This window comes from Triticum dicoccoides, chromosome 5B, assembly GCF_002162155.2.
Source record: "Triticum dicoccoides isolate Atlit2015 ecotype Zavitan chromosome 5B, WEW_v2.0, whole genome shotgun sequence".
NCBI classification, from domain to species: Eukaryota; Viridiplantae; Streptophyta; class Magnoliopsida; order Poales; family Poaceae; genus Triticum; species Triticum dicoccoides.
Window position 1 is genome coordinate 547290775 of NC_041389.1, and position 21703 is coordinate 547312477.

At 44.1% G+C, this 21703-nt stretch overlaps 1 protein-coding gene across 1 annotated transcript; it reads left to right on the plus strand.

The window, feature by feature from the left end:
* Positions 1–1227: 1227 nt before the first annotated feature.
* LOC119310029 (protein ACCELERATED CELL DEATH 6-like) lies at positions 1228–6468 on the plus strand. Its single transcript, XM_037585898.1, has 4 exons — positions 1228–2209; positions 4320–4927; positions 5037–5528; positions 6382–6468. The coding sequence occupies exons 1-4, from the start codon at positions 1228–1230 to the stop codon at positions 6466–6468; spliced, it is 2169 nt and encodes a 722-aa protein (XP_037441795.1).
* Positions 6469–21703: the final 15235 nt, after the last annotated feature.

A 21703-nucleotide genomic window follows, 5' to 3' on the forward strand; every position in this document is an offset into this window, starting at 1 on the left:
CATGAAAATAGCATCCAACTTCGGAAGAATACGGCTGTCCCAGCTATTTGGATCTTGGAGTTCCATGAAAGATGAAGTGAAAGAAGGTCTCAGATCATTGTGTGAACCTTTGTGAAAGGGAGAATAATTTAAATCTGTACATACGGCCATGTTTCTATTTAAAGAAACTACTCCAGGTCGCAACTGACAATTTGGAGGACAGTACCGTGCTCATGTGGCCTTGCACGTCTTGTAGGTTGAGAGAGAGAGAGAGAGAGAGAGAGAGAGAGAGAGAGAGAGAGAGAGAGAGAGAGATTCAACACTAGGCGGCGAAGGCGTTGTCTCGTGTGAACTCTTGGGTGACAACATGTGCTCTGCCTTTCACTGGCTGCTCCCGACAATGTTGCTGTATGTGCGCTGCGCTCTTTGCTTTTAGTTGCTGTTACTTTTGAATAAATTATGGTTGTGTGCCCCTTGCAACATTGCAAGTGGAGAGCTTGGAGGGTGATCTCCCATGGTCCAAAAAAAAGTAAAAAACAAATAATTGAAGACGCTGTACTCCTGGTGCGTTTGCAGAAGAAGAGGGAACCATAGATCTCCACCGACGGCCATGCTTCTGCTTAAAGAAGTTATATATGACCCCCGATAGCCATTGACATTTTGGACGATAGCAGCGTGTGCATGTGGCCTTGCACATCTCGAGGACATCGTGAACATAGATTACAAGAGTAGGTTTAGAGACCCAATATTCATGTCTCCTTGCATGGCTCGAGGTTATCATCAAGATAGACTAATACAAGAGCAGGTTTAGAGCAAGTGTTCATGTGGCCTTGCACATCTGGAGGACACTATGAAGATTGTTTAATACTCCCTCCGTCTGGAAATACTTGTCATCAAAATAAATAAAAGGAAATGTATGTAGACGTATATTAGTTCTAGATACATCCCTTTTTATCCATTTTGATGACAAGTATTTTTGGACGGAGGGAGTACTGTATAAGGAGTGGGTTCTCAGAGCCCATAACGCCATTTGCCCCGGAAGAAGCTCCACCAGGCCATCATCAAGCGAGAAACAATTAACATTACGACTTAGGAACGAGAGAGCAACTAATTAAAAACACGACTTGGTTAATCGGAGAAGAGAGAAGACTTCACACTTGCTGTAACTTTTAAGAGTACGCCCATACACTAATTGGGAGCACTACTAACCTCATACACTCCATCCAACTATCAAACCACACACTGGCCATGGACGCCAAGCCGATGGTGGCCACTGACCGTGGCGATGTCAAGAAGTTGAAGGATCTGCTGAACCAGGAGGATGCCATGGCGATGGTTGTGGTGACGGCGACGAGCAAGAAGCCTCCTGGGGAGGACCAACCCCCTGCGGGTAACATTATCAACCCCCTGCTTCTGGCATCTGCACGCGCGGGCTCCTGGGAAGCGCTGAATCTCCTTCTAGAGAGGGAGGACGCAAAAAAGCCACCAATGATGGTTCCTACTCGCAAGTTTCTTCAGTTGATAGCGAGAAGCAGCGCCGCCCAGCGAAGAACTGAGGTGTCAGCTGCTGGTGATGTAGAAGAGGGCGTCGACGACCAGTCTGTATCTTCGGTTGCAGCTGGAGCACTCCTCAAGGGCGTCACCCCTCAAGGGGATACTGCACTGCATGTGGTCGCCAATGGAGGGGGCTGGGATTTCTTGAAGTATGCCGGCATCATCTGCAACAGGGACAAGAGAATCCTGTTTTCCAGGAATCACAATGGCGACACACCGTTACATTGTGCTGCAAGAGCTGGGCGACCCAAAATGGTTTCTTGTCTCATTCATCTAGCTGCTCCTGAAGGTGCCGACACGAAGCTCAGGCTTTTGAGAATGGAAAATAACCGTCACGAGACGGCCCTGCACCAGGCTGTCCGTTTTCAGTACGGTAGAGGTCTGCGTTATGAGGAGAAGGAAGCATTTATTGGTGCTGCTGACCCCGCCAGAGAAGAAAAGAATAAGGAAGATGCTGCCGGTGTAAAGGAAGAAAAGAACATAGTCAAGCTCCTAATGGGTGCTGATTCCGAATTGGCTAATTATCCTGCAGACGGCGTTTCACCCTTGTACCAAGCCATCTTGCAGGGGAAGAGTACCATTGCACTGATTCTATATCATATGAGTCGTGGCAATCTCTCCTATTCCGGAGCAGATGGACAAAATGCCTTGCATGTTGCGGTTCTTCAGGACCCAGGTACGTACCCACTAAGGCTGGTCATTGTGAGCATGACACTAGTTTAAGTTACTACCTTCATAATGCAAAGTAATATAATAGTAGTATCATAGATGGCTTCATTTATTAACTTGTAGACTCATCTTGTCTCGGGACGTGCTATGTTACAGTAACATATTATATTACCACCTCTCATTAACTATTTGCCACGTAAGCAAAATTTTCTTGAAATGCGCTATGTTACTACCTAAGTTACTCCCACTATGACTAGCCTAAATGCATCTATTTTTGGAACTTGCCTGCCCATTAATTTTGACCAACCCCATGTAGGATTACATTAATTTCTATGGTTTAGTACATGCATGCGATTATCGGGATTTTCAATTTACAATACCCCATGTAATTACCTTGCTTCGTCATATTATTAATACCTATCTCATCCGCAAAAATATATATTATTAATACCGTACCTATCTATATTATTTACTGCTACTAGCAAACATGCCCGTGCATTGCAACAGGAGAAAAAAAAACACACCCTTATACACACCCTGGACAATATCAACAAATCCCTTGAGATCTCCACACAGCGAACAACAAGATAATGGTTGAATATCGTATCTACTCAAGTTAATGGCTGAGTATCATATCTACTTAATTTTAAAAATGATTAACATGCAAGATAATAGCATATTTCAAATCTACACATTTTTCTGAGGGGTTTTCATATATGACATGTTAGATTTGGAGTTAGGGTTTGAAAGATATGAATATTTTGAAAAGCATTTGAATTTGCACCAAAAGAAGAAGTGGAAAAAAGGGACGTGGTTGAGGTTGAACCCGAGTCTACTGAGTGGAGAAGGGAGGCGTTTGCCACTACGCTAGCTATGTGGATGTGACATATCAAGGACCACACTGTATATAACCCAAACAAAACGGTCTATCCAGTGAAATAAATAATTTTTTCACTTACAGATGGCATAGTGGGTAATTATTGGCAATTTAAAGGCAATTTTCATGACTTATCGCCAGAAGCAATAGCCCCTTTATTATATTATAGGTATATATATTTAGATGGCTATTTTGTTTTCTTTCGGCGGGAGGTTTTCAAGCTAAGTATGTCGTTTTCTTTCGCGGGAGGTTTCAAGCTAAGTATGCCGTTTTCTTTTGCGGGGAGGTTTGAACCTAAGTATGTCGTTTTATCTCGCATGGAGGTTTTAAGCTATGTCGTTTCCCATCTATAAACAAGTAGTGGATTTGCTAATTCACATCTTGATGAGAATTAACAAAGTCTCATCTAATTCTTACACTATTTCATTAACCAAACAAAAAAATAAGTGAAAAATTCCCACAAATCTTCATGTAAAATTTGAAGGTGTACGAGTTAGATGAGACATAGTTATTTCTCATCTAGATAAGAGCTAGTCACACCCAACCAGCAGTGTTTCACGCAATTGCATAGGAGAAGTCTTCACCCATATTTTTTCTAACTGCATGTGTGGTTTGTTTATGTTACTAGAGGATACCGCGCATTGTTGCGCGTTCTTAATGAAAATTTGGGTTGATAACATGAGAATTTTTTTCAACATTTTCAGTATAACAAAAGATAATTTGTAGCAAGTAGTTTAAAACAAATCATAACCACCAATTTAATATAGAAGATTTTGTTTGGCTATGGTCTTTCTCATCCACACATCTTTCTTCCCATTTTATCCTTGTTTTGTTGGTATTACTCCACCAGGGGTGATCAACCTCAACGACGACGACAAGTTCGACAAATACTGTAGGCATCATGGTCTGTGATGATCTATTGTACTAGCGGCGGTCTATCTTAGTAGTGTATAATTATGATGTTCGAAATGTTTAATGTTCAACTAGAGTTTGAAATTTCAAAATGTGCAATTATGTATTCATGTTCAAGTAATCTTTTTTAGGGCACTAGTTTTACATCATCTACAAAAGGAACAACATGCGTGGTGCTCAAAAAACTTCTCCCTCCTATTCTATAATCATTTTTTGGGCATGAAGTTTTTCATTTGCTGGAGATGCTCTTATATATAAATGTTTAGTGCAATATGCACATTGTAGTTTTTTTTTTGGTTCATTAACATGAAAAGCATATTTTTCACAGTGATGGTAGAGTTCCTAGTGCATTGGAACAGAAGCCTTACTACACAAGTGGACAAAGATGGGAGCACGCCGCTTCACTTTGCTTCATCGGTGTACTTCCGGACTGGCTCGGATCTGCGTTTTATGTTCCTCCGCACTCTCCCTTGGTGTCGTTTTGTGTGGATTCCCTGGGGATACAAGATACACGATGTAGTATTCAATGCGAACCCCGCCGCATTGTACCAAGCTGACAAGGACGGATATTTTCCCATACATGTGGCTGCCTCTGTAGGTCTCAAAGATGTCGTGCAATTCTTCTATAATGATTACCCAGATAGTGCCGGATTGTGTGACGCTAAAGGAAGGACGTTCCTTCATGTTGCCGTCGACAAGGAAAATCTGCACATAGTCTTGTATGTATGTCGAACTCCATCTTTAGCTTGGATTGTGAATATGCAAGACAATGATGGGAACACTGCATTGCACTTGGCTATCGAGGCTCGGAATTTTAAGATGTTTTGTGCTCTATTTGGGTCTCCGTGGGTGGATCTGAATCTGATAAATAACCAAGGGGAAACTCTCCGTGATCTAGCCGGAAGTAAGGTTCCACACGGAATAAGTTATATAGAGGTAATACATTCTCTGTTTTACTTTCAAGTTCACCCCTTGAGAAAAACAAATTATTCATGCCAAATTTCTCCATTTGCTACTCATGCATTCCTATCCGCTTTTATTTCAGAACCCTGAGTGTAAAATACTCCAGGTATTATGGCATGTTGGGGTGAGAAGGGGTGCCCTTCGAAAGGATAAGCTTAATGAAAGATACATGCGGCCTGTAAACCCAGGGGACGAGGACAAAGAATCACACATGCTGGGAAATTCAGCACAAATTGCAGCAGTCCTAATAGCAACTGTGGCGTTCACTGCAACTTTTGCCCTGCCTGGAGGTTACAGAGCCGATGACCATAAAAATGGAGGTACGCCAACACGTGCTGGGAGTTATGCTTTTGACGCGTTCATGATGGCCACCACATTAGCTTTCATCTGCTCCATAGTCGCTACCATTGGCTTTGTGTCTGCTGGAATTCCCATGGTTAACCTGAAAACCCGCCGAGTCAACTCTTCAGTGGCCGTGCTTTTAATGTCGAGCTCACTCACATCCATGTCTACTGCTTTTGCGCTGGGTGTGTATATGGTGCTAGCTCCAGTCGCTCGTAGCACCGCTGTTGCGGTATGCGCTATTACTCCTGCCGTGTTGATAAGTGTAAACAGGGATTCTATTTTCCAATGTGTTATCCTAGCACGACCATTATGTACTAGGATAGGGCTATTCCATGGAACCAAAGTGTTACTAAAGATGCACATGCAGATAGTGGTCTTTGCACTTTGGCCCATCATAGTTACCTTTGGTTGGGCCGCATTGGCAAGGATCCACCGCCACAGCTAAATTATGAGCAAGTGCTTGTCCAGAACTGGTGTTATGCAAGTATTTGACGTGTATTCTGCAGGCTTTTAAACTTCCTTTCTGTAAGACTGGTTGAATAAATGTAAGACATATTCATTGTCATGATATTTTCCATTTTTCCTATATATATGGCTCCATATGTTCTGCACCTGTGCTGGTCTTGTAACACTGACTGAATATATGTAAGACATAATTATTGTCAAAAAATGCAGAGATAGTGTACATTATTTCTGTTGTTTCCCCCCAAACAGAGACATGAGCTTTGCTGCCTCTCAGTTTCAGGTGTGGATCATTGCCATACGATCAAGAAGAGAAAATTCGACGGCCTAAGTTTGAATTTAATTTTTGCATTTTCATCTGACCAATAACTATGCAATGACTAATATCTACTGGTACTTTATATATCCTATATATAAACACACCGGGTCTCTGACAACTCAATCCAACCTAAAATTATGCATCTGGCGGGTGCCTAAAAGATTTTTAGTGAGATTAGCTATTTTATGAATGGACTCGTGCAATGTTTTGGTTTACCATCTGACATTTCAAGTCAATGTTCGATTCAGTTTAGTGTTTTGCCTTTCATTCATTCCTATACAATTTTTTGTTCGTTTCAAAGCTAACGACATTAGATTATGCATCAGAAAAGAAGGCTCGTGCCAAAATGTTTGCTTACCTCTTCTACAAGAAATTATATTTCACGTAGAGTCTTGAAGCTTTGGAAGTACCAACTGATCGATCCGAAGATATCGTGGTGGTTTAGATTCTCCACGATCACCGCGCATGGCAGCGCGAGATCCCATCTACCCGCACCAGCCCACGGCCCACGCCAAACAACCAGCGGCGGAGCACGGACGCGCGGCGGCCATGCCACCGAAGGACTGGTCTTCGCTGTCCCCCGACCTAGTGAGCTGCGTCGGAGACGTCTTCCACGACGCCGGCGACATCGACTACTACGTGAACCTCCGCGCCGTGTGCCGCAGCTGGCGCGCCACCACCGACAAACCGCGCGGCCTAAGCCGCCGCTTCCGCCCACACAGATGGGTGATGCTCGACGACGACCTCTCCCGCCGCGTCGGCTCCCGCCTCTTCCTCAACCTCGACACCGGACGCTTCCTGTGCAAGGACCTGCCCCTGAACAACGGCTACAACTACATCGGCGCGGCGGACGGCCTCCTCGTTTTAGAAATGGCTCGACGGCGTGCCTACAACATATGTGTCCTCAATTCTCTCACAGGCTCCATGGTTCGCTTCCCTTCAAGCCTTGCATCTCATCGCTTTCGCTCCCGCGTCGGCGTCGCCATGGGTGCTGCCAAGACGGCGCCAGTGCTCTTTCTCTTCTCGCCTGACAGCGGACGTTGGTGTGACCCGAGTCATCCTTCCCCTAGGTGGTTTAGGATCGAGCATATAAGCAGCACCCCGGTCTGCACCGTGCTGTCCTTCGAAGGCCGGGTATACATCACTGACATTGGTGGGTCGGTTATGGCTGTGGATTGCTTGGAAGGTCACAAGAAGCCTGAGATCACTACCATCATCAATAGAAGCAGGGAATTAGGGCAAAACTTCCTCGTGGATAATGCTGGGGAGTTTTTGCTTGTGTGTGTGCCGTGGTGGCAGTGGCACTCAATTTATGCCAAGCGCACGCATGTCTTCAAGGTTGACTTGGAGGGCAAGGTCCTGGAGCCGGTCAGGAGCATCGGAAACCGTGCTATCTTCCTAGGTCGCCGTTGTTGTCTCCAGGGGCGGGCCCACGTTGACCCAGCAGGTAGCCCATGACACCGGGTAAAAAAATACCTTACCTTATACATATAGAGCCCACAAAGGCCTGGACACCCCTAAATTTCCTAATGGGACACCCCCGTGCAGACAAAACGGCCACAACTAGCCAACAAGGCCCGACCAACTAGCACAGCACGCCCTGGTGAAAGCCCAGGCCCAGGCATCAATCCATCTATACGTACGTCAGTAGGTGGCTTCGCGTATCGCCTTGCCTATTCGTCTACTTGCCGCTCGGCCGATGCGCTTCGTGGCCTGTCGCCTCGTCGCCCTCGACCCCTCGCATGTTCGTCTACTTCGCCAGATCCCCCAATTCGCCCAATCAGTGAAGGTATGTTGCATCAGACCTCAATTCGCAGTGTGTGTCTACCTCTATTTCAATTCCCAAATTCCACTCTAATTCTTAATTTGTTTGTCTAACCCTAGGAAATTAGGGCTATTCGGTAAGACTAGAAATTTTGACTATATTAGCTATTGGACTATTTGGCTATTGTAGCGGTCAGTGGATGAGTGGAGAAGAATACTGCAATATTCTAGGAGATTAGGACGGCTGGAAGCACCGGCAAGGCAGCAACATGTCAAGTAAGTTTTATTTTACAGCTATGCAATTGCAATTCATGTTATGTATGTATACACATGATTCTTAGTTTTTTTTCCTTTTGTGAAAAAATTAATTATCTAAATAATTACAAATTGCAGGAGAAGCTCAGTTTATGGAAAGGTTTCTAAAAAAGAGGAGAACCATAGTGCAAGATGAAGGCCCGTCACACGAACATAATCAGAATGATGCCTCGATCCCGCCACTGTCGGCCGAACAAAATGATGTCCCCTCACCACGTGAACAGATTGATGTCCCAGCCCCGCCATCACCACCTGGACAGAATGATGCCTCCACACATGAACCTAATTCTGCCAATAATACAAGGAATTTATTTCAAGTTGAAGAAGAGATCAATTGGGAAGAAGAAATTAAATTTGATCCAGGTAAAAGGAGAAGTATAGATGAGTATCATCCGAATCCGAGAGATATGGTAAGAAGGAAGTATTTGGCCAATGGACCTTGTCAGCCTCGTACTGGTGATTTTAAAGTAACAGAAATATGTGGTAGAGATAGAAGGTTCGTTCGGGAATGGTTTGATGAGTTTGAGAGCTGGCTTGAGTATAGCGAGTCCGAACATAAAGCATATTGTTTTTGTTGTTTCTTGTTTAGACCACGCAAGAAGAAAGAAGCTGGATATGATGCATTTGTTGCAAATGGTTGGTCAAGTTGGAATAAAAAAATATAGATTAAAGGAGCATGTAGGAGACATCAATAGTGCTCACAACCAAGCAAAAAGAGATTGTGATGCTTTGCAGAAACGAAAGGAACACATTTATGTTGCTCTAAATAACCAAAGTAATGCTGAGAGGATTGCTTATTATACTCGACTAAATGCCTCAATTGATGTTGCTAGAGTATTACTGAAGCAAGGGTTGCCTTTCCGTGGCCATGATGAGTCCGAGGAGTCTCTCAATAAAGGAAATTTCATGGAATTTCATGCTTACACAACAGAGCAGAATCCAGCTGTAAGAAAAGTTGTGGCCCATAATGCTCCAGGTAATAATTAGTTGACTTCTTCGAAGATTCAGAAGGACATAGTTGAACGTTTTGCAAAGGAAATATTACATTCATTTCTTCAGGAAATTGGAAATGATGTATTTTCTTTGTTGGTTGATGAGTCGAGGGATGTGGCTGGTAAAGAGCAAATGGCAGTGGTATTGCGGTATGTTGGTAAATGTGGAAGTGCCATAGAGACATTAGTTGGCCTTACTCATGTGAAGGAGACAACCTCCAAGTATCTCAAGTCTGTCACTGATGACTTATTTGCAGAATATAAATTAAGTTTTAAGCAAGTCAGAGGTCAAGGATACGACAGTGCTAGCAATATGAGAGGTGAGTTCAATGGCTTGCAATCCTTGATAATGAGAGAGAACCCCACAGCATATTACGTTCACTGTTTTGCACATGAGCTTCAGTTAGTTGTTGTGGCTTTTGTTCGTAAGCATAAATGCATTGGTAATTTTTTTGATATGATCTTGGTCTTGTTGAATGTTGTCTCTGGATCATCAAAAAGAAAAGACATGATTCGAGACAGATATAAAGAACAAGTGTGTGAAGCTTTAGGTTGTGGACTACTGAAAAGTGGGACAGGATTAAATCAAGAACTAGCTCTTCAAAGACCTGGAGAGACTCGATGGAGTTCTCACTACAAGACTCTTAAGAGTTTGATTGATATGTTCCCTACAATTGTCAAAGTGCTAGAATATGTGGAAGAAGAAGACAGGGATGATGCAAATAGAAGACAAGCATGTGGTCTTCTTGTTTATTTCCAGTCTTTTGATTTTGTGTTCTACTTACAGCTTATGTCCACTATATTGATAATCACAAACACATTATCATTGGCTCTACAACGGAAGAATGAAGACATTGTGAATGCCATTAATTGTGTGAATTCAACCAAAGCCTCTTTGAATGATCTAAGGAGAGATGAATGGGATTCTGTCATACATGAAGCATATGTCTTTTGTGACAAGCATGACATTTCCAAGTTGGAAATGGAAGACCAATATGTTAATTCAAAGAAGCCACGGCAAAAAACAGGTATCACTAATACGCATCATTATGATGTGGATTGTTTTAATGATGTCATTGATTGGCTTCTTCAAGAACTTGATAATCGCTTCAATGAGAAAAATTCTGAACTACTTGTCTGCTCGGCGGCTTTGAGTCCAATTGAATTATTTAGTGATTTCAATTTAGACCATTTGATGGGTCTAGCCAAACTTTATCCAAAAGATTTTGATGATGGAGAACTCAGGGACCTTAGACATCACCTTCATCTTTACATTGCTGATGTCCAAGCAGATGATCACTTCTCTGGTTTAAGTAATATTTGTGAACTCTCTCAAAAAATGGTGGAGACAAGGAAACATATTGTATATCCCTTGGTTTATCGACTTTTGAAGCTCGCACTAGTATTGCCTGTTGCCACTGCTATAGTCGAGAGATCTTTTTCAGCTATGAGAATTGTGAAGACATGTTTGCGCAATCGTCTTGGCGACCACGCCTTGAAGTACAACCTTATTTGTTATGTGGAGAAAAGTGAAATGAGGAAGGTTACAAATGATGCAGTAATTGATCGCTTTGAGGCCATGAAAGAACGCAGGAAACCATTTTAGAAAGGTAATAGTTTTAACTTACTTATTAAACAACTGTAATTAATATGTGCTAAGTGGTTTTGTATTTTTTTAAGTGGTTTTGTTTTTTGATTTGCAGGCAATCAAGATCTAGTGCTGCATTTTCTCATCATCGGTTATACTTTATTCATAATTTGGACACTTTGATTCTCATTTACTATTCAATTTCCAGCAATCAATTAATATTTCGAGCGAACTCTTTATTTTGGACCTTTGGCAATCATATTCATCGTCGTATCGTATTCTGGGTATATTGTACGTACTGTTAAGTGTGTTACTTCTATCTATATTATGACTTGATATTCACATATATGTGATATACATGGGACCCCGGGTCATTTTTGTCCTGGGTCCGCCCCTGGTTGTCTCTCTGTCAACGTTGATCATCTTCCTGCCATCCAAGGTAATTGTATATATCACTATGGAGATGCCAGCATTAGACTTCACATGTATCAGGATCACCTTGAGGACAGCAGCCGGGAGGTAGTCACACTGCCCGCTCTGCACCGCCCCTTGAGCCTTGCCCAGGTTATTCTTCACTACTGCCGGGGAGATGGAAACTTATGAGTACCACTCTCTTAGTTAACTGAATATGAAGAGATCAAATTGCATGTTTTGATGCCTGATAGATTCAGTGTGATTCTTCGTTTTGGTAATGAACTTATATATTATTATACTTTCTATTTTCTTTTGAGATGTTATGTGCTATGGACCGCCATTTCACGCACACTGTTCATTTCAGATATCGTGTTTTAGCTTTCAACATTATATCATTTATTTATCTCACTTAGTGTGTGTACAACAACAACAACAAAGCCTTTAGTCCCAAGCAAGTTGGGATAGGCTAGAGGTGAAACCCATAAGATCTCGCAACCAACTCATGGCTCTGGCACATGGATAGCAAGCTTCCACGCATCTCTGTCCATAGCTAGCTCTTTGTCGATACTCCAATCCTTCAGGTCTCTTTTAACGGACTCCTCCCATGTCAAAATCGGTCGACCCCGCCCTCTCTTGACATTCTCCGCACGCTTTAGCTGTCCGCTATGCACTGGAGCTTCTGGAGGCCTGCGCTGAATATGCCCAAACCATCTCAAACGATGTTGGACAAGCTTCTCCTCAATCGGTGCTACCCCAACTCTATCTCGTATATCATCATTCCGGACTCGATCCTTCCTCGTGTGGCCACACATCCATCTCAATATACGCATCTCCGCCACACCTAACTGTTGAACATGTCGCCTTTTAGTCGGCCAACACTCCGCGCCATACAACATTGCGGGTCGAACCGCCGTCCTGTAGAACTTGCCTTTTAGCTTTTGTGGCACTCTCTTGTCACAGAGAATGCCAGAAGCTTGGCGCCACTTCATCCATCCGGCTTTGATTCGATGGTTCACATCTTCATCAATACCCCCATCCTCCTGCAACATTGACCCCAAATACCGAAAGGTGTCCTTCCGAGGTACCACCTGGCCATCAAGGCTAACCTCCTCCTCCTCACAGCTAGTAGTACTAAAACCGCACATCATGTACTCGGTTTTAGTTCTACTAAGCCTAAACCCTTTCGATTCCAAGGTTTGTCTCCATAACTCTAACTTCCTATTTACCCCCGTCCGACTATCGTCAACTAGCACCACATCATCCGCAAAGAGCATACACCATGGGATATCTCCTTGTATACCCCTTGTAACCTCATCCATCACCAATGCAAAAAAGATAAGGGCTCAAAGCTGACCCCTGATGCAGTCCTATCTTAATCGGGAAGTCATCGGTGTCGACATCACTTGTTCGAACACTTGTCACAACATTATTGTACATGTCCTTGATGAGGGTAATGTACTTTGCTGGGACTTTGTGTTTCTCCAAGGCCCACCACATGACATTCCGCGGTATCTTATCATAGGCCTTCTCCAAGTCAATGAACACCATATGCAAGTCCTTCTTATGCTCCCTATATCTCTCCATAAGTTGTCGTACCAAGAAAATGGCTTCCATGGTCGACCTCCCAGGCATGAAACCAAACTGATTTTTGGTCACGCTTGTCATTCTTCTTAAGCGGTGCTCAATGACTCTCTCCCATAGCTTCATTGTATGGCTCATCAGCTTAATTCCACGGTAATTAGTACAACTCTGAACATCTCCCTTGTTCTTGAAGATTGGTACTAACATACTCCGTCTCCATTCTTCTGGCATCTTGTTTGCCCGAAAAATGAGGTTGAAAAGCTTGGTTAGCCATACTATCGCTATGTCCCCGAGACCTTTCCACACCTCAATGGGGATACAATCAGGGCCCATCGCCTTGCCTCCTTTATCCTTTTTAAAGCCTCCTTCACCTCAGACTCCTGGATGCGCCACACAAAACGCATGTTGGTCTCATCAAAGGAGTCATTCAGTTCAATGGTAGAACTCTCATTCTTCCCATTGAACAGCTTGTCGAAGTACTCCCGCCATCTATGCTTAATCTCTTCGTCCTTCACCAAGAGTTGGCCTGCTTCGTCCTTGATGCATTTGACTTGGCCAATATCCCTCGTCTTCCTCTCCCGGATCTTAGTCATCTTATAGATGTCCCTTTCACCTTCCTTCGTGCCTAACCGTTGGTAGAGGTCCTCATATGCCCGACCCCTTGCTTCACCAACAGCTCGCTTTGTGGCCTTCTTCGCCATCTTGTACTATCTCACTTAGTGTGTGTACCAGGACAATTTTATTCTGAATTCAACTATTGTCCCTTTTTGTATGTGGTGGGTGTATTCATTATTCCACTATGTATATATACCAAGGTTTATGGTGTAGTTGGGTATCAGTTTAGTGTAACACACGAAGGTATCCGGTTCAAACCCGAGCGAAGCTATTATCATTTCTGAGATGGTTTCAGTATTTTAACGCAGGCCTTCAGAAGTGCCAGATAACGGAGAACGGTTAAATCATGTTGGTAATGTTAGGAAGGTCGGGATAGGCTAAATTTAACATGAAAAGAGTCCATAAAAAGATATCTGAAGGAACAGAATATCGCCAAAAAATTAGAGATGGACAGGGGTGCATGAAAGTTAGTCGGGATAGTCGACTAAGATTTTTTCACGTCTCCATGCACAACATCTTGGTTCAGTATACCTGCATACTGAACCAATGGCAACAAATTTTTGTTTGCATATTTTGCAAAATTTCTCAAAGCTTTTCTTATATAAATTTCACACAAATTCTATATGCTGATTTAGTCTTGATGATGTGCAGCCACACTTGGAGTTGGGAAAATCGATCAATCCGAATAGGTGCTGAAATATTTTTATCTTGTCGAGCTATTTAGGACGGAACAGAGTGCATCCTAAACGTTAATATTCTGAACCAAGCATACCCATCTTCCTTTTTTTACAAGAACACGCAAAGGCATTGCATGTATTTTCTACTCCCTAGTAGTGTCAAAACCGTTTTTATATTATGGGACGAAGGAAGTATTAAGGAGGGGAAGCATGTAGTTTACACCACACGAAGGCCTCATAGACGAGAGACCGCGGCAACCCACCGGGCTAGAAACAGATTTCATGAATTTGAAAGACATGCCCACACTCAACACGTGCGGATCTCCAAAGTTCAACCTCCACTCTAATGGTGGAAATGATGCTAGCAGGGTTGGAAGACTTCTGTTCAACCAGTCTCCCTTTTTCAGATTGGGAGCAAGTACTCGCTGAATTGGAACGTGCTTGGCCAGAGCCTATATCATCTTAACTCTTTCCTTGATTCCAGTGAAATATGAAAAGTTAATCGTTCCACTAGTTCACATCAAACCTCAAAGGTCTCAGATTCTCCACAATCGACATACGCGGCATCACCTCTTCGTCAGAACGAGACAAACCTGTAACGGGCATGGGCACGGAGACCATTCGGGCCGCGGATGTAGAATGGTCATCACTGCTCCCGGAACTCAGTACCTGTGTCGGGGACGCCCTTCTGGACGACGGTTAATTACATCGACTACTACATCTACTGGAATTTTGTCTAGTTTGAACCAGCCCAATAGCAGTTTTAAGAATTTCTAATAAATCTTAGAGGCACACGCAGCCAAGTTCGTACAAGCTACGAGGTGGAACTTAATTTTAGTCCCACATTGCTAGTTTAGAGGAAATTGGAAAAGGGAGGTTCTTTCCCCACATGTATGAGTATGAGAACGAGAGGGACATCCACACGCGCTCCTCCTTCGCCGCCCGTCCCGACGCGTTGCGGGTTGCGTGAACGCGCCGATGTCTAAGTTTTTGCCACGCACGATAGGTATAAGAACGGTCACACGGGAGCTGAAACGTTTTGCTCCATCCCGGCTTGCGGCGTGCACCGCAGGTCGGGACAGTAGGCCTTCGAAACCGCACCTCACGTGCACCGCAGGTCGGACAGTAGGCCTCCGAAACCGCACCTCTTTGAGTCTTATACGGGAGAAGGGTGATAAGGTTTTTGGGAGCGCTCAGCGCGACTACTGACTTTTTTGTCACGGACGCCCCGAACTCCGACGACTACATCCCCGACGACGACTTCTTCCCCGACGTCGACAACCTCCTACACGACATGACTGGCGAGGACACCGACCCCAAGTCCAGTGCTAATGCTGCTGCTGTCCCGTATGTGTTCTCCTTTCTGTTTGAGGTCCTGCCACAGTTCCTGGTTTTGGTGTTTGTCCTGGATATGTTAAGATTCTACTTCATATATGAAACTTGCCTTGCTGTGTGCTCTAGATAAACTTGGATACAGTTCATATATGCAGATGTTATTTACCTTCTCTCTGTTAGATCGCATGACTAGTTTTATCCCTATTATATTAGTCATGCTTTACCTAATATTTCTGTTAATAAAATTATTTGGTAAATTGCTCATATTTCCAACAATTCAAAAACCTTATGATAGACAATTTACCCCAAGTGGTTTGCTGCTTCCATGAGACCTCCTATGTTTGAGGGTATCCACTATAAGAGGTGGCGCGTGAGAGCAGTCTTCTGGTTTCAAACCATGAGTTGCTATGACGCCACTCTTGGCAAACCTGAAGGAGAGCATGATGCTCAACATGCACAAGTTTTTCAGAAAATAGATACCATGTTTAAGGCTGCTCTCTTGAGTGTTCTTGGTGAGAACATAGTTGATGCTTATGCGTCAATTGATAATGGAAAAGATATGTGGGACGCACTCGAGGCCAAGTTTGGGGTCTCGGATGCTGGTACTGAGCTGTACATCATGGAGCAATTCTATGACTACAGGATGACTGAAGAGCGCTCCGTGGTTGAGCAAGCTCATGAGATACCGTCATTTGCTAGAGAATTTGAGCACTTCAATTGTATCCTACCGAACAAGTTTATTGCCGGAGGTATCATCACTAAGCTTCCTCCCACGTGGAGGAACTTTGCTACCTTACTGAAGCATAAGAGACAGGAGTTTTCTGTTCCGGATCTCATTGGTACTCTTGATGTGGAAGAAAAGGCGAGAGCAAAGGACAACCGTGCTTGAGGTATTGAGGGAGGTTTTAGTGCCAATCTGGTACAGAAGAAAAACTTCCAGCCCCACAAGTTCAAGAACAAGGGCAAGTTTGATGGTAAAGCAAAGTTTGATGGGAAGAACAAGGCTGTATAGCACACGAACTTCAAGAAGAAAAATGAGAAGAAGAAAGATGTTTGTCATGTGTGTGGAGATCCTGACCATTGGGCTCCTAGTTGCCCTAATCGCTATGACAAGCGTCATCTTGGGAAAGGCGACAAGACCGCTAATATTGTCATTGGAGACACTGACATGAAGGATGTTGGGTATGGTATATTTCCCAGTATTCTTTCAGTATGTCATTCTCCTGATTGTTTAATTGACATGGGTGCTAATGTGCATGTATGCGGTGATATTTCCATATTTTTGTCTTATCAGACCACAGGGACTTCCACCGTGCTAATGGGCAACGGTTCAAGTGCTTCTGTTCGTGGTGTTGGCACGGTCGATCTGAAGTTTACTTCGAGGAAGATCGTGCGGCTGAAGAATGTGCATTATGTCCCCTCCGTGAATAAAAATCTTGTTAGCGGATCTCTTCTATGTATAGATGGCTACAAGCTTGTCTTTGAGTCGAATAAATGTGTAATATCCAAGTATGGAACCTTTGTTGGTAAAGGCTATGAGTTAGGAGGCTTGTTTCATTTATCCTTGTCAGACGTTTCCAATAAAGTTGTTAATCATGTTTGCAATAATAGTGAATCAAATGTGTGGCATTCACGTCTCTGTCATGTTAACTTTGGTTGCATGTCGCGATTAGCGAATTTGAACTTAATACCTAGTTTCACCACTGTCAAGGGATCTAAGTGTCAAGTGTGTGTGCACGCTAAGCAACCTCGTAAGTCTCACACGACTGCGGAAACGAGAAATCTTGCACCACTAGAACTCGTACATTCAGATCTAAGTGAAATGAATGGTGTTTTGACAAAAGGTGGAAAGAAATCTTTCATGACGTTAATTGATGACTCGGTTCGTTAGCCCCGGGGGCCGGCCGGGCCACATGGGCCATTGGTCCCGGTTCGTCTGGACCTTTTGGTCCCGGTTGGTGGGACGAACCGGGACCAATGTGCCTTGCTCCTGGCCCACCACCATTTGTCCCGGTTGGTGGCCTGAACCGGGACCAAAGTCTTCCCTTTAGTCCCGGTTCAAGCCACGAACAGGGACCAAAGTCTTCCCTTTAGTCCCGGTTCAAGCCACGAACCGGGACCAATTAGTTGCCTATATATACCCCGCGAGCAGAGCACTCTCACTCCTCTGTTTTTCGTGGCCGGCGAGGAGAAAGCTTTGTGGTGCTCTAGCTCACCTCCTATGCACACGAGGTGTTCGATGGAATGCCCGAGCCACACTACTTAAGCTTTCTCCTCTCCAAGCTCCACCTCCAAGCTCCATTTTTCTCAATATTTGTCTAGGTTTAGCGGTCTGTCACGTCCCGTCCCCGTCTTCACCGCCGTCGATCGCCCGCTCCGATCTCGTCGCCGGCACCACCGTGGTGAGCCTCTTGTTCTTATCTTCTTTCTGAAAGGAAAAAAACTCTTACTTGTATGTTTATATAGATACTTGTATAATTTTCTTACTTTTATTATTGCATCTTATATAGTGCGATGGTTTTGGTCACCCCTGTCGGCCCTCGTCCTGTCTATGATTCAGATGTGGTATATATTATCTTTTCATAACTATTGGTTCATTTATTGTTATGACAATTATGCCGACCAACATGACATAGATTTTATTTATCTAGGAGGTTGTTGAACCCGAAATTCCAACCGACCCTATTGTGGAGAGGTTAAATTTAGTTGAAGAAGAAATAATTTGTTGAAGGAAAAAATTAGAAAAATTGAGGAGGAGAAGATGATATTGGAGTTGCATGTTGCGGATGTCGTCGATGATCACAAGATCAAGATGGATGCAATGCGCTTGAAGATTAGAAAGATTAGAAAATATGCCATTCATACCGAGGCTTGGTATCATTATGCCGTTGGATCAGTTGTTACATTGGTTGCGATTATGATCGCATTTATTTTCGCATTGAAATGTTTTACGTAGTTTCAGTGTATGGTTTAATTAATTTAGATGCTCTGCAGAGCTTTATATTGTTAGATGAGAACTATGTATGTACTTTGGTTTTAATGTGATGATGAACTTCTATTAATTTGGTCACTTAATTATCTATTCATGATGTTCTGGTATGATTTTTGACACACTTAATTATGTATAATGCACGCAGATGAACCGGCAATGGATGTACGGTTCAAGACACACCTCCGAGTACATTAAGGGCGTGCATGATTTTCTCGAAGTGGCTGAGGCAAACAAGCAGAATGGTTTTATGTGTTGTCCATGCCCTATATGTGGGAATACGAAGTCTTACTCTGACCGGAAAATCCTCCACACCCACCTGCTTTACAAGGGTTTCATGCACACTATAATGTTTGGACGAGGCACGGAGAAATAGGGGTTATGATGGAAGACGGCGAAGAAGAAGAGTACGATGACAACTATGTGCCCCCTGAATACGGTGATGCTACTGAACATCAAGAGGAACCAGACGATGTGCACGATGATGCTGCCACGGGCGAAGCTGCTGAAGATCAAGAGGAACCAGACGATGTGCCCAATGATGATGATCTCCGTCGGGTCATTGTCGATGCAAGGACGCAATGCGAAAGTCAAAAGGAGAAGCTGAAGTTCGATCGCATGTTAGAGGACCACAAAAAAGGGTTGTACCCCAATTGCGAAGATGGCAACACAAAGCTCGGTACCGTACTGGAATTGCTGCAGTGGAAGGCAGAAAATGCTGTGCCTGACAAAGGATTTGAGAAGCTACTGAAAATATTGAAGAAGAAGCTTCCAAAGGATAACGAATTTCCCGACAGTACATGTGCAGCAAAGAAGGTCGTATGCCCTCTAGGATTGGAGGTGCAGAAGATACATGCATGCCCTAATGACTGCATCCTCTTCCGCAGTGCGTACAAGGATCTGCATGCCCGGTATGCGGTGCATTGCGGTATAAGATCAGACGAGATGACCCTGGTGATGTTGATGGCGAGCCCCCCAGGAAGAGGGTTCCTGCGAAGGTGATGTGGTATGCTCCTATAATACCACGGTTGAAACGTCTGTTCAGAAACGGAGAGCATGCCAAGTTGATGCGATGGCACAGTGAGGACCGTAAGAAAGACGGGAAGTTGAGAGCACCCGCTGACGGGTCGCAGTGGAGAAAAATCGAGAGAAAGTACTGGGATGAGTTTGCAAGTGAGCCAAGGAACGTATGGTTTGCTTTAAGTGCGGATGGCATTAATCCTTTCGGGGAGCAGAGCAGCAATCACAGCACCTGGCCCGTGACTCTATGTATGTATAACCTTCCTCCTTGGATGTGCATGAAGCGGAAGTTCATTATGATGCCAGTTCTCATCCAAGGCCCTAAGCAACCCGGCAATGACATTGATGTGTACCTAAGGCCATTAGTTGAAGAACTTTTACAGCTGTGGAATGGAAACGGTGTACGTACGTGGGATGAGCACAAACAGGAGGAATTTAACCTAAAGGCGTTGCTGTTCGTGACCATCAACGATTGGCCCGCTCTCAGTAACCTTTCAGGACAGACAAACAAGGGATACCACGCATGCACGCACTGTTTACTTGACACCGATAGTATATACCTGGCAAGCTGCAGGAAGAATGTGTACCTGGGCCATCGTCGATTTCTTCCGACCAACCATCAATGTCGAAAGAAAGGCAAGCATTTCAAAGGCGAGGCAGATCACCGGAAGAAGCCCGCCATGCGTACCGGTGATCACGTACTTGCTATGGTCAATGATTTACACGTAATCTTTGGAAAGGGTCCCGGCGGACTAGCTGTTCCGAGTGACGCTGGGGGACACGCACCCATGTGGAAGAAAAAATCTATATTTTGGGACCTACCCTACTGGAAAGACCTAGAGGTCCGCTCTTCGATCGATGTGATGCACGTGACGAAGAACCTTTGCGTGAACCTGCTAGGCTTCTTGGGCGTGTATGGGAAGACAAAAGATATAGCTGAGGCACGGGAGGACCTGCAACATTTGCACGAAAAAGACGGCATGCCTCCAAAGCAGTATGAAGGTCCTGCCAGCTATGCTCTTACCAAAGAAGAGAAGGAAATCTTCTTTGAATGCCTGCTTAGTATGAAGGTCCCAACTGGCTTCTCGTCGAATATAAAAGGAATAATAAATATGGCAGAGAAAAAGTTTCAGAACCTAAAGTCTCAAGACTGCCACGTGATTATGACGCAACTGCTTCCGGTTGCATTGAGGGGGCTTCTACCGGAAAACGTCCGATTAGCCATTGTGAAGCTATGTGCATTCCTCAATGCAATCTCTCAGAAGGTGATCGATCCAGAAATCATACCAAGGCTAAGGAGTGATGTGGTGCAATGTCTTGTAAGTTTCGAGCTGGTGTTCCCACCATCCTTCTTCAATATCATGACGCACGTCCTAGTTCATCTAGTTGACGAGATTGTCATTCTGGGCCCCGTGTTTCTACACAATATGTACCCCTTTGAGAGGTTCATGGGAGTCCTAAAGAAATATGTCCGTAACCGCGCTAGGCCAGAAGGAAGCATCTCCATGGGCCATCAAACAGAGGATGTCATCGGGTTTTGTGTTGACTTCATTCCTGGCCTTAAGAAGATAGGTCTCCCTAAATCGCGGTATGAGGGGAGACTGACTGGAAAAGGCACGCTTGGAAGGGACTCAATAATATGCAGGGACGGATATTCTTGGTCTCAAGCACACTACACAGTTCTACAGAACTCTACCTTGGTGACCCGTATGTTGATGAACACAAGAACAGTCTGCGCTCCAAACACCCGGAGCAGTGCAACGACTGGATTACATGTGAACACATCAGGACTTTCAGTAGTTGGTTGGAAGCACGTATCAGAGGTGACAACACTGTTTGTGATGAGCTGTACTTGTTATCCAGGGGACCATCTTCGACTGTTACGATTTGGAAAGGATACGAGATAAATGGGAATACATTTTACACGATTGACCAAGATCAAAAGAGCACCAACCAAAACAGCGGTGTCCGCTTTGATGCAACAACCGAGAGGGGAAAGGCCACATATTATGGTTACATAGTGGACATATGGGAACTTGACTACGGACATGATTTTAAGGTCCCTTTATTTAAGTGCAAATGGGTCAATCTGTCAGGAGGCGGGGTACATGTAGACCCACAGTACGGAATGACAACAGTGGATCTGAAAAATCTTGGGTACACTGACGAACCGTTCGTCCTAGCCAATGATGTGGCACAGGTTATCTATGTGAAGGACATGTCTACCAGACCGAGAAAGAGAAAAGATAAGGAAGCGAATATATCATATGATGAGCCAAAGCGCCACATAGTTCTTTCAGGAAAAAAGGGACATCATGGGAGTGGAGGACAAG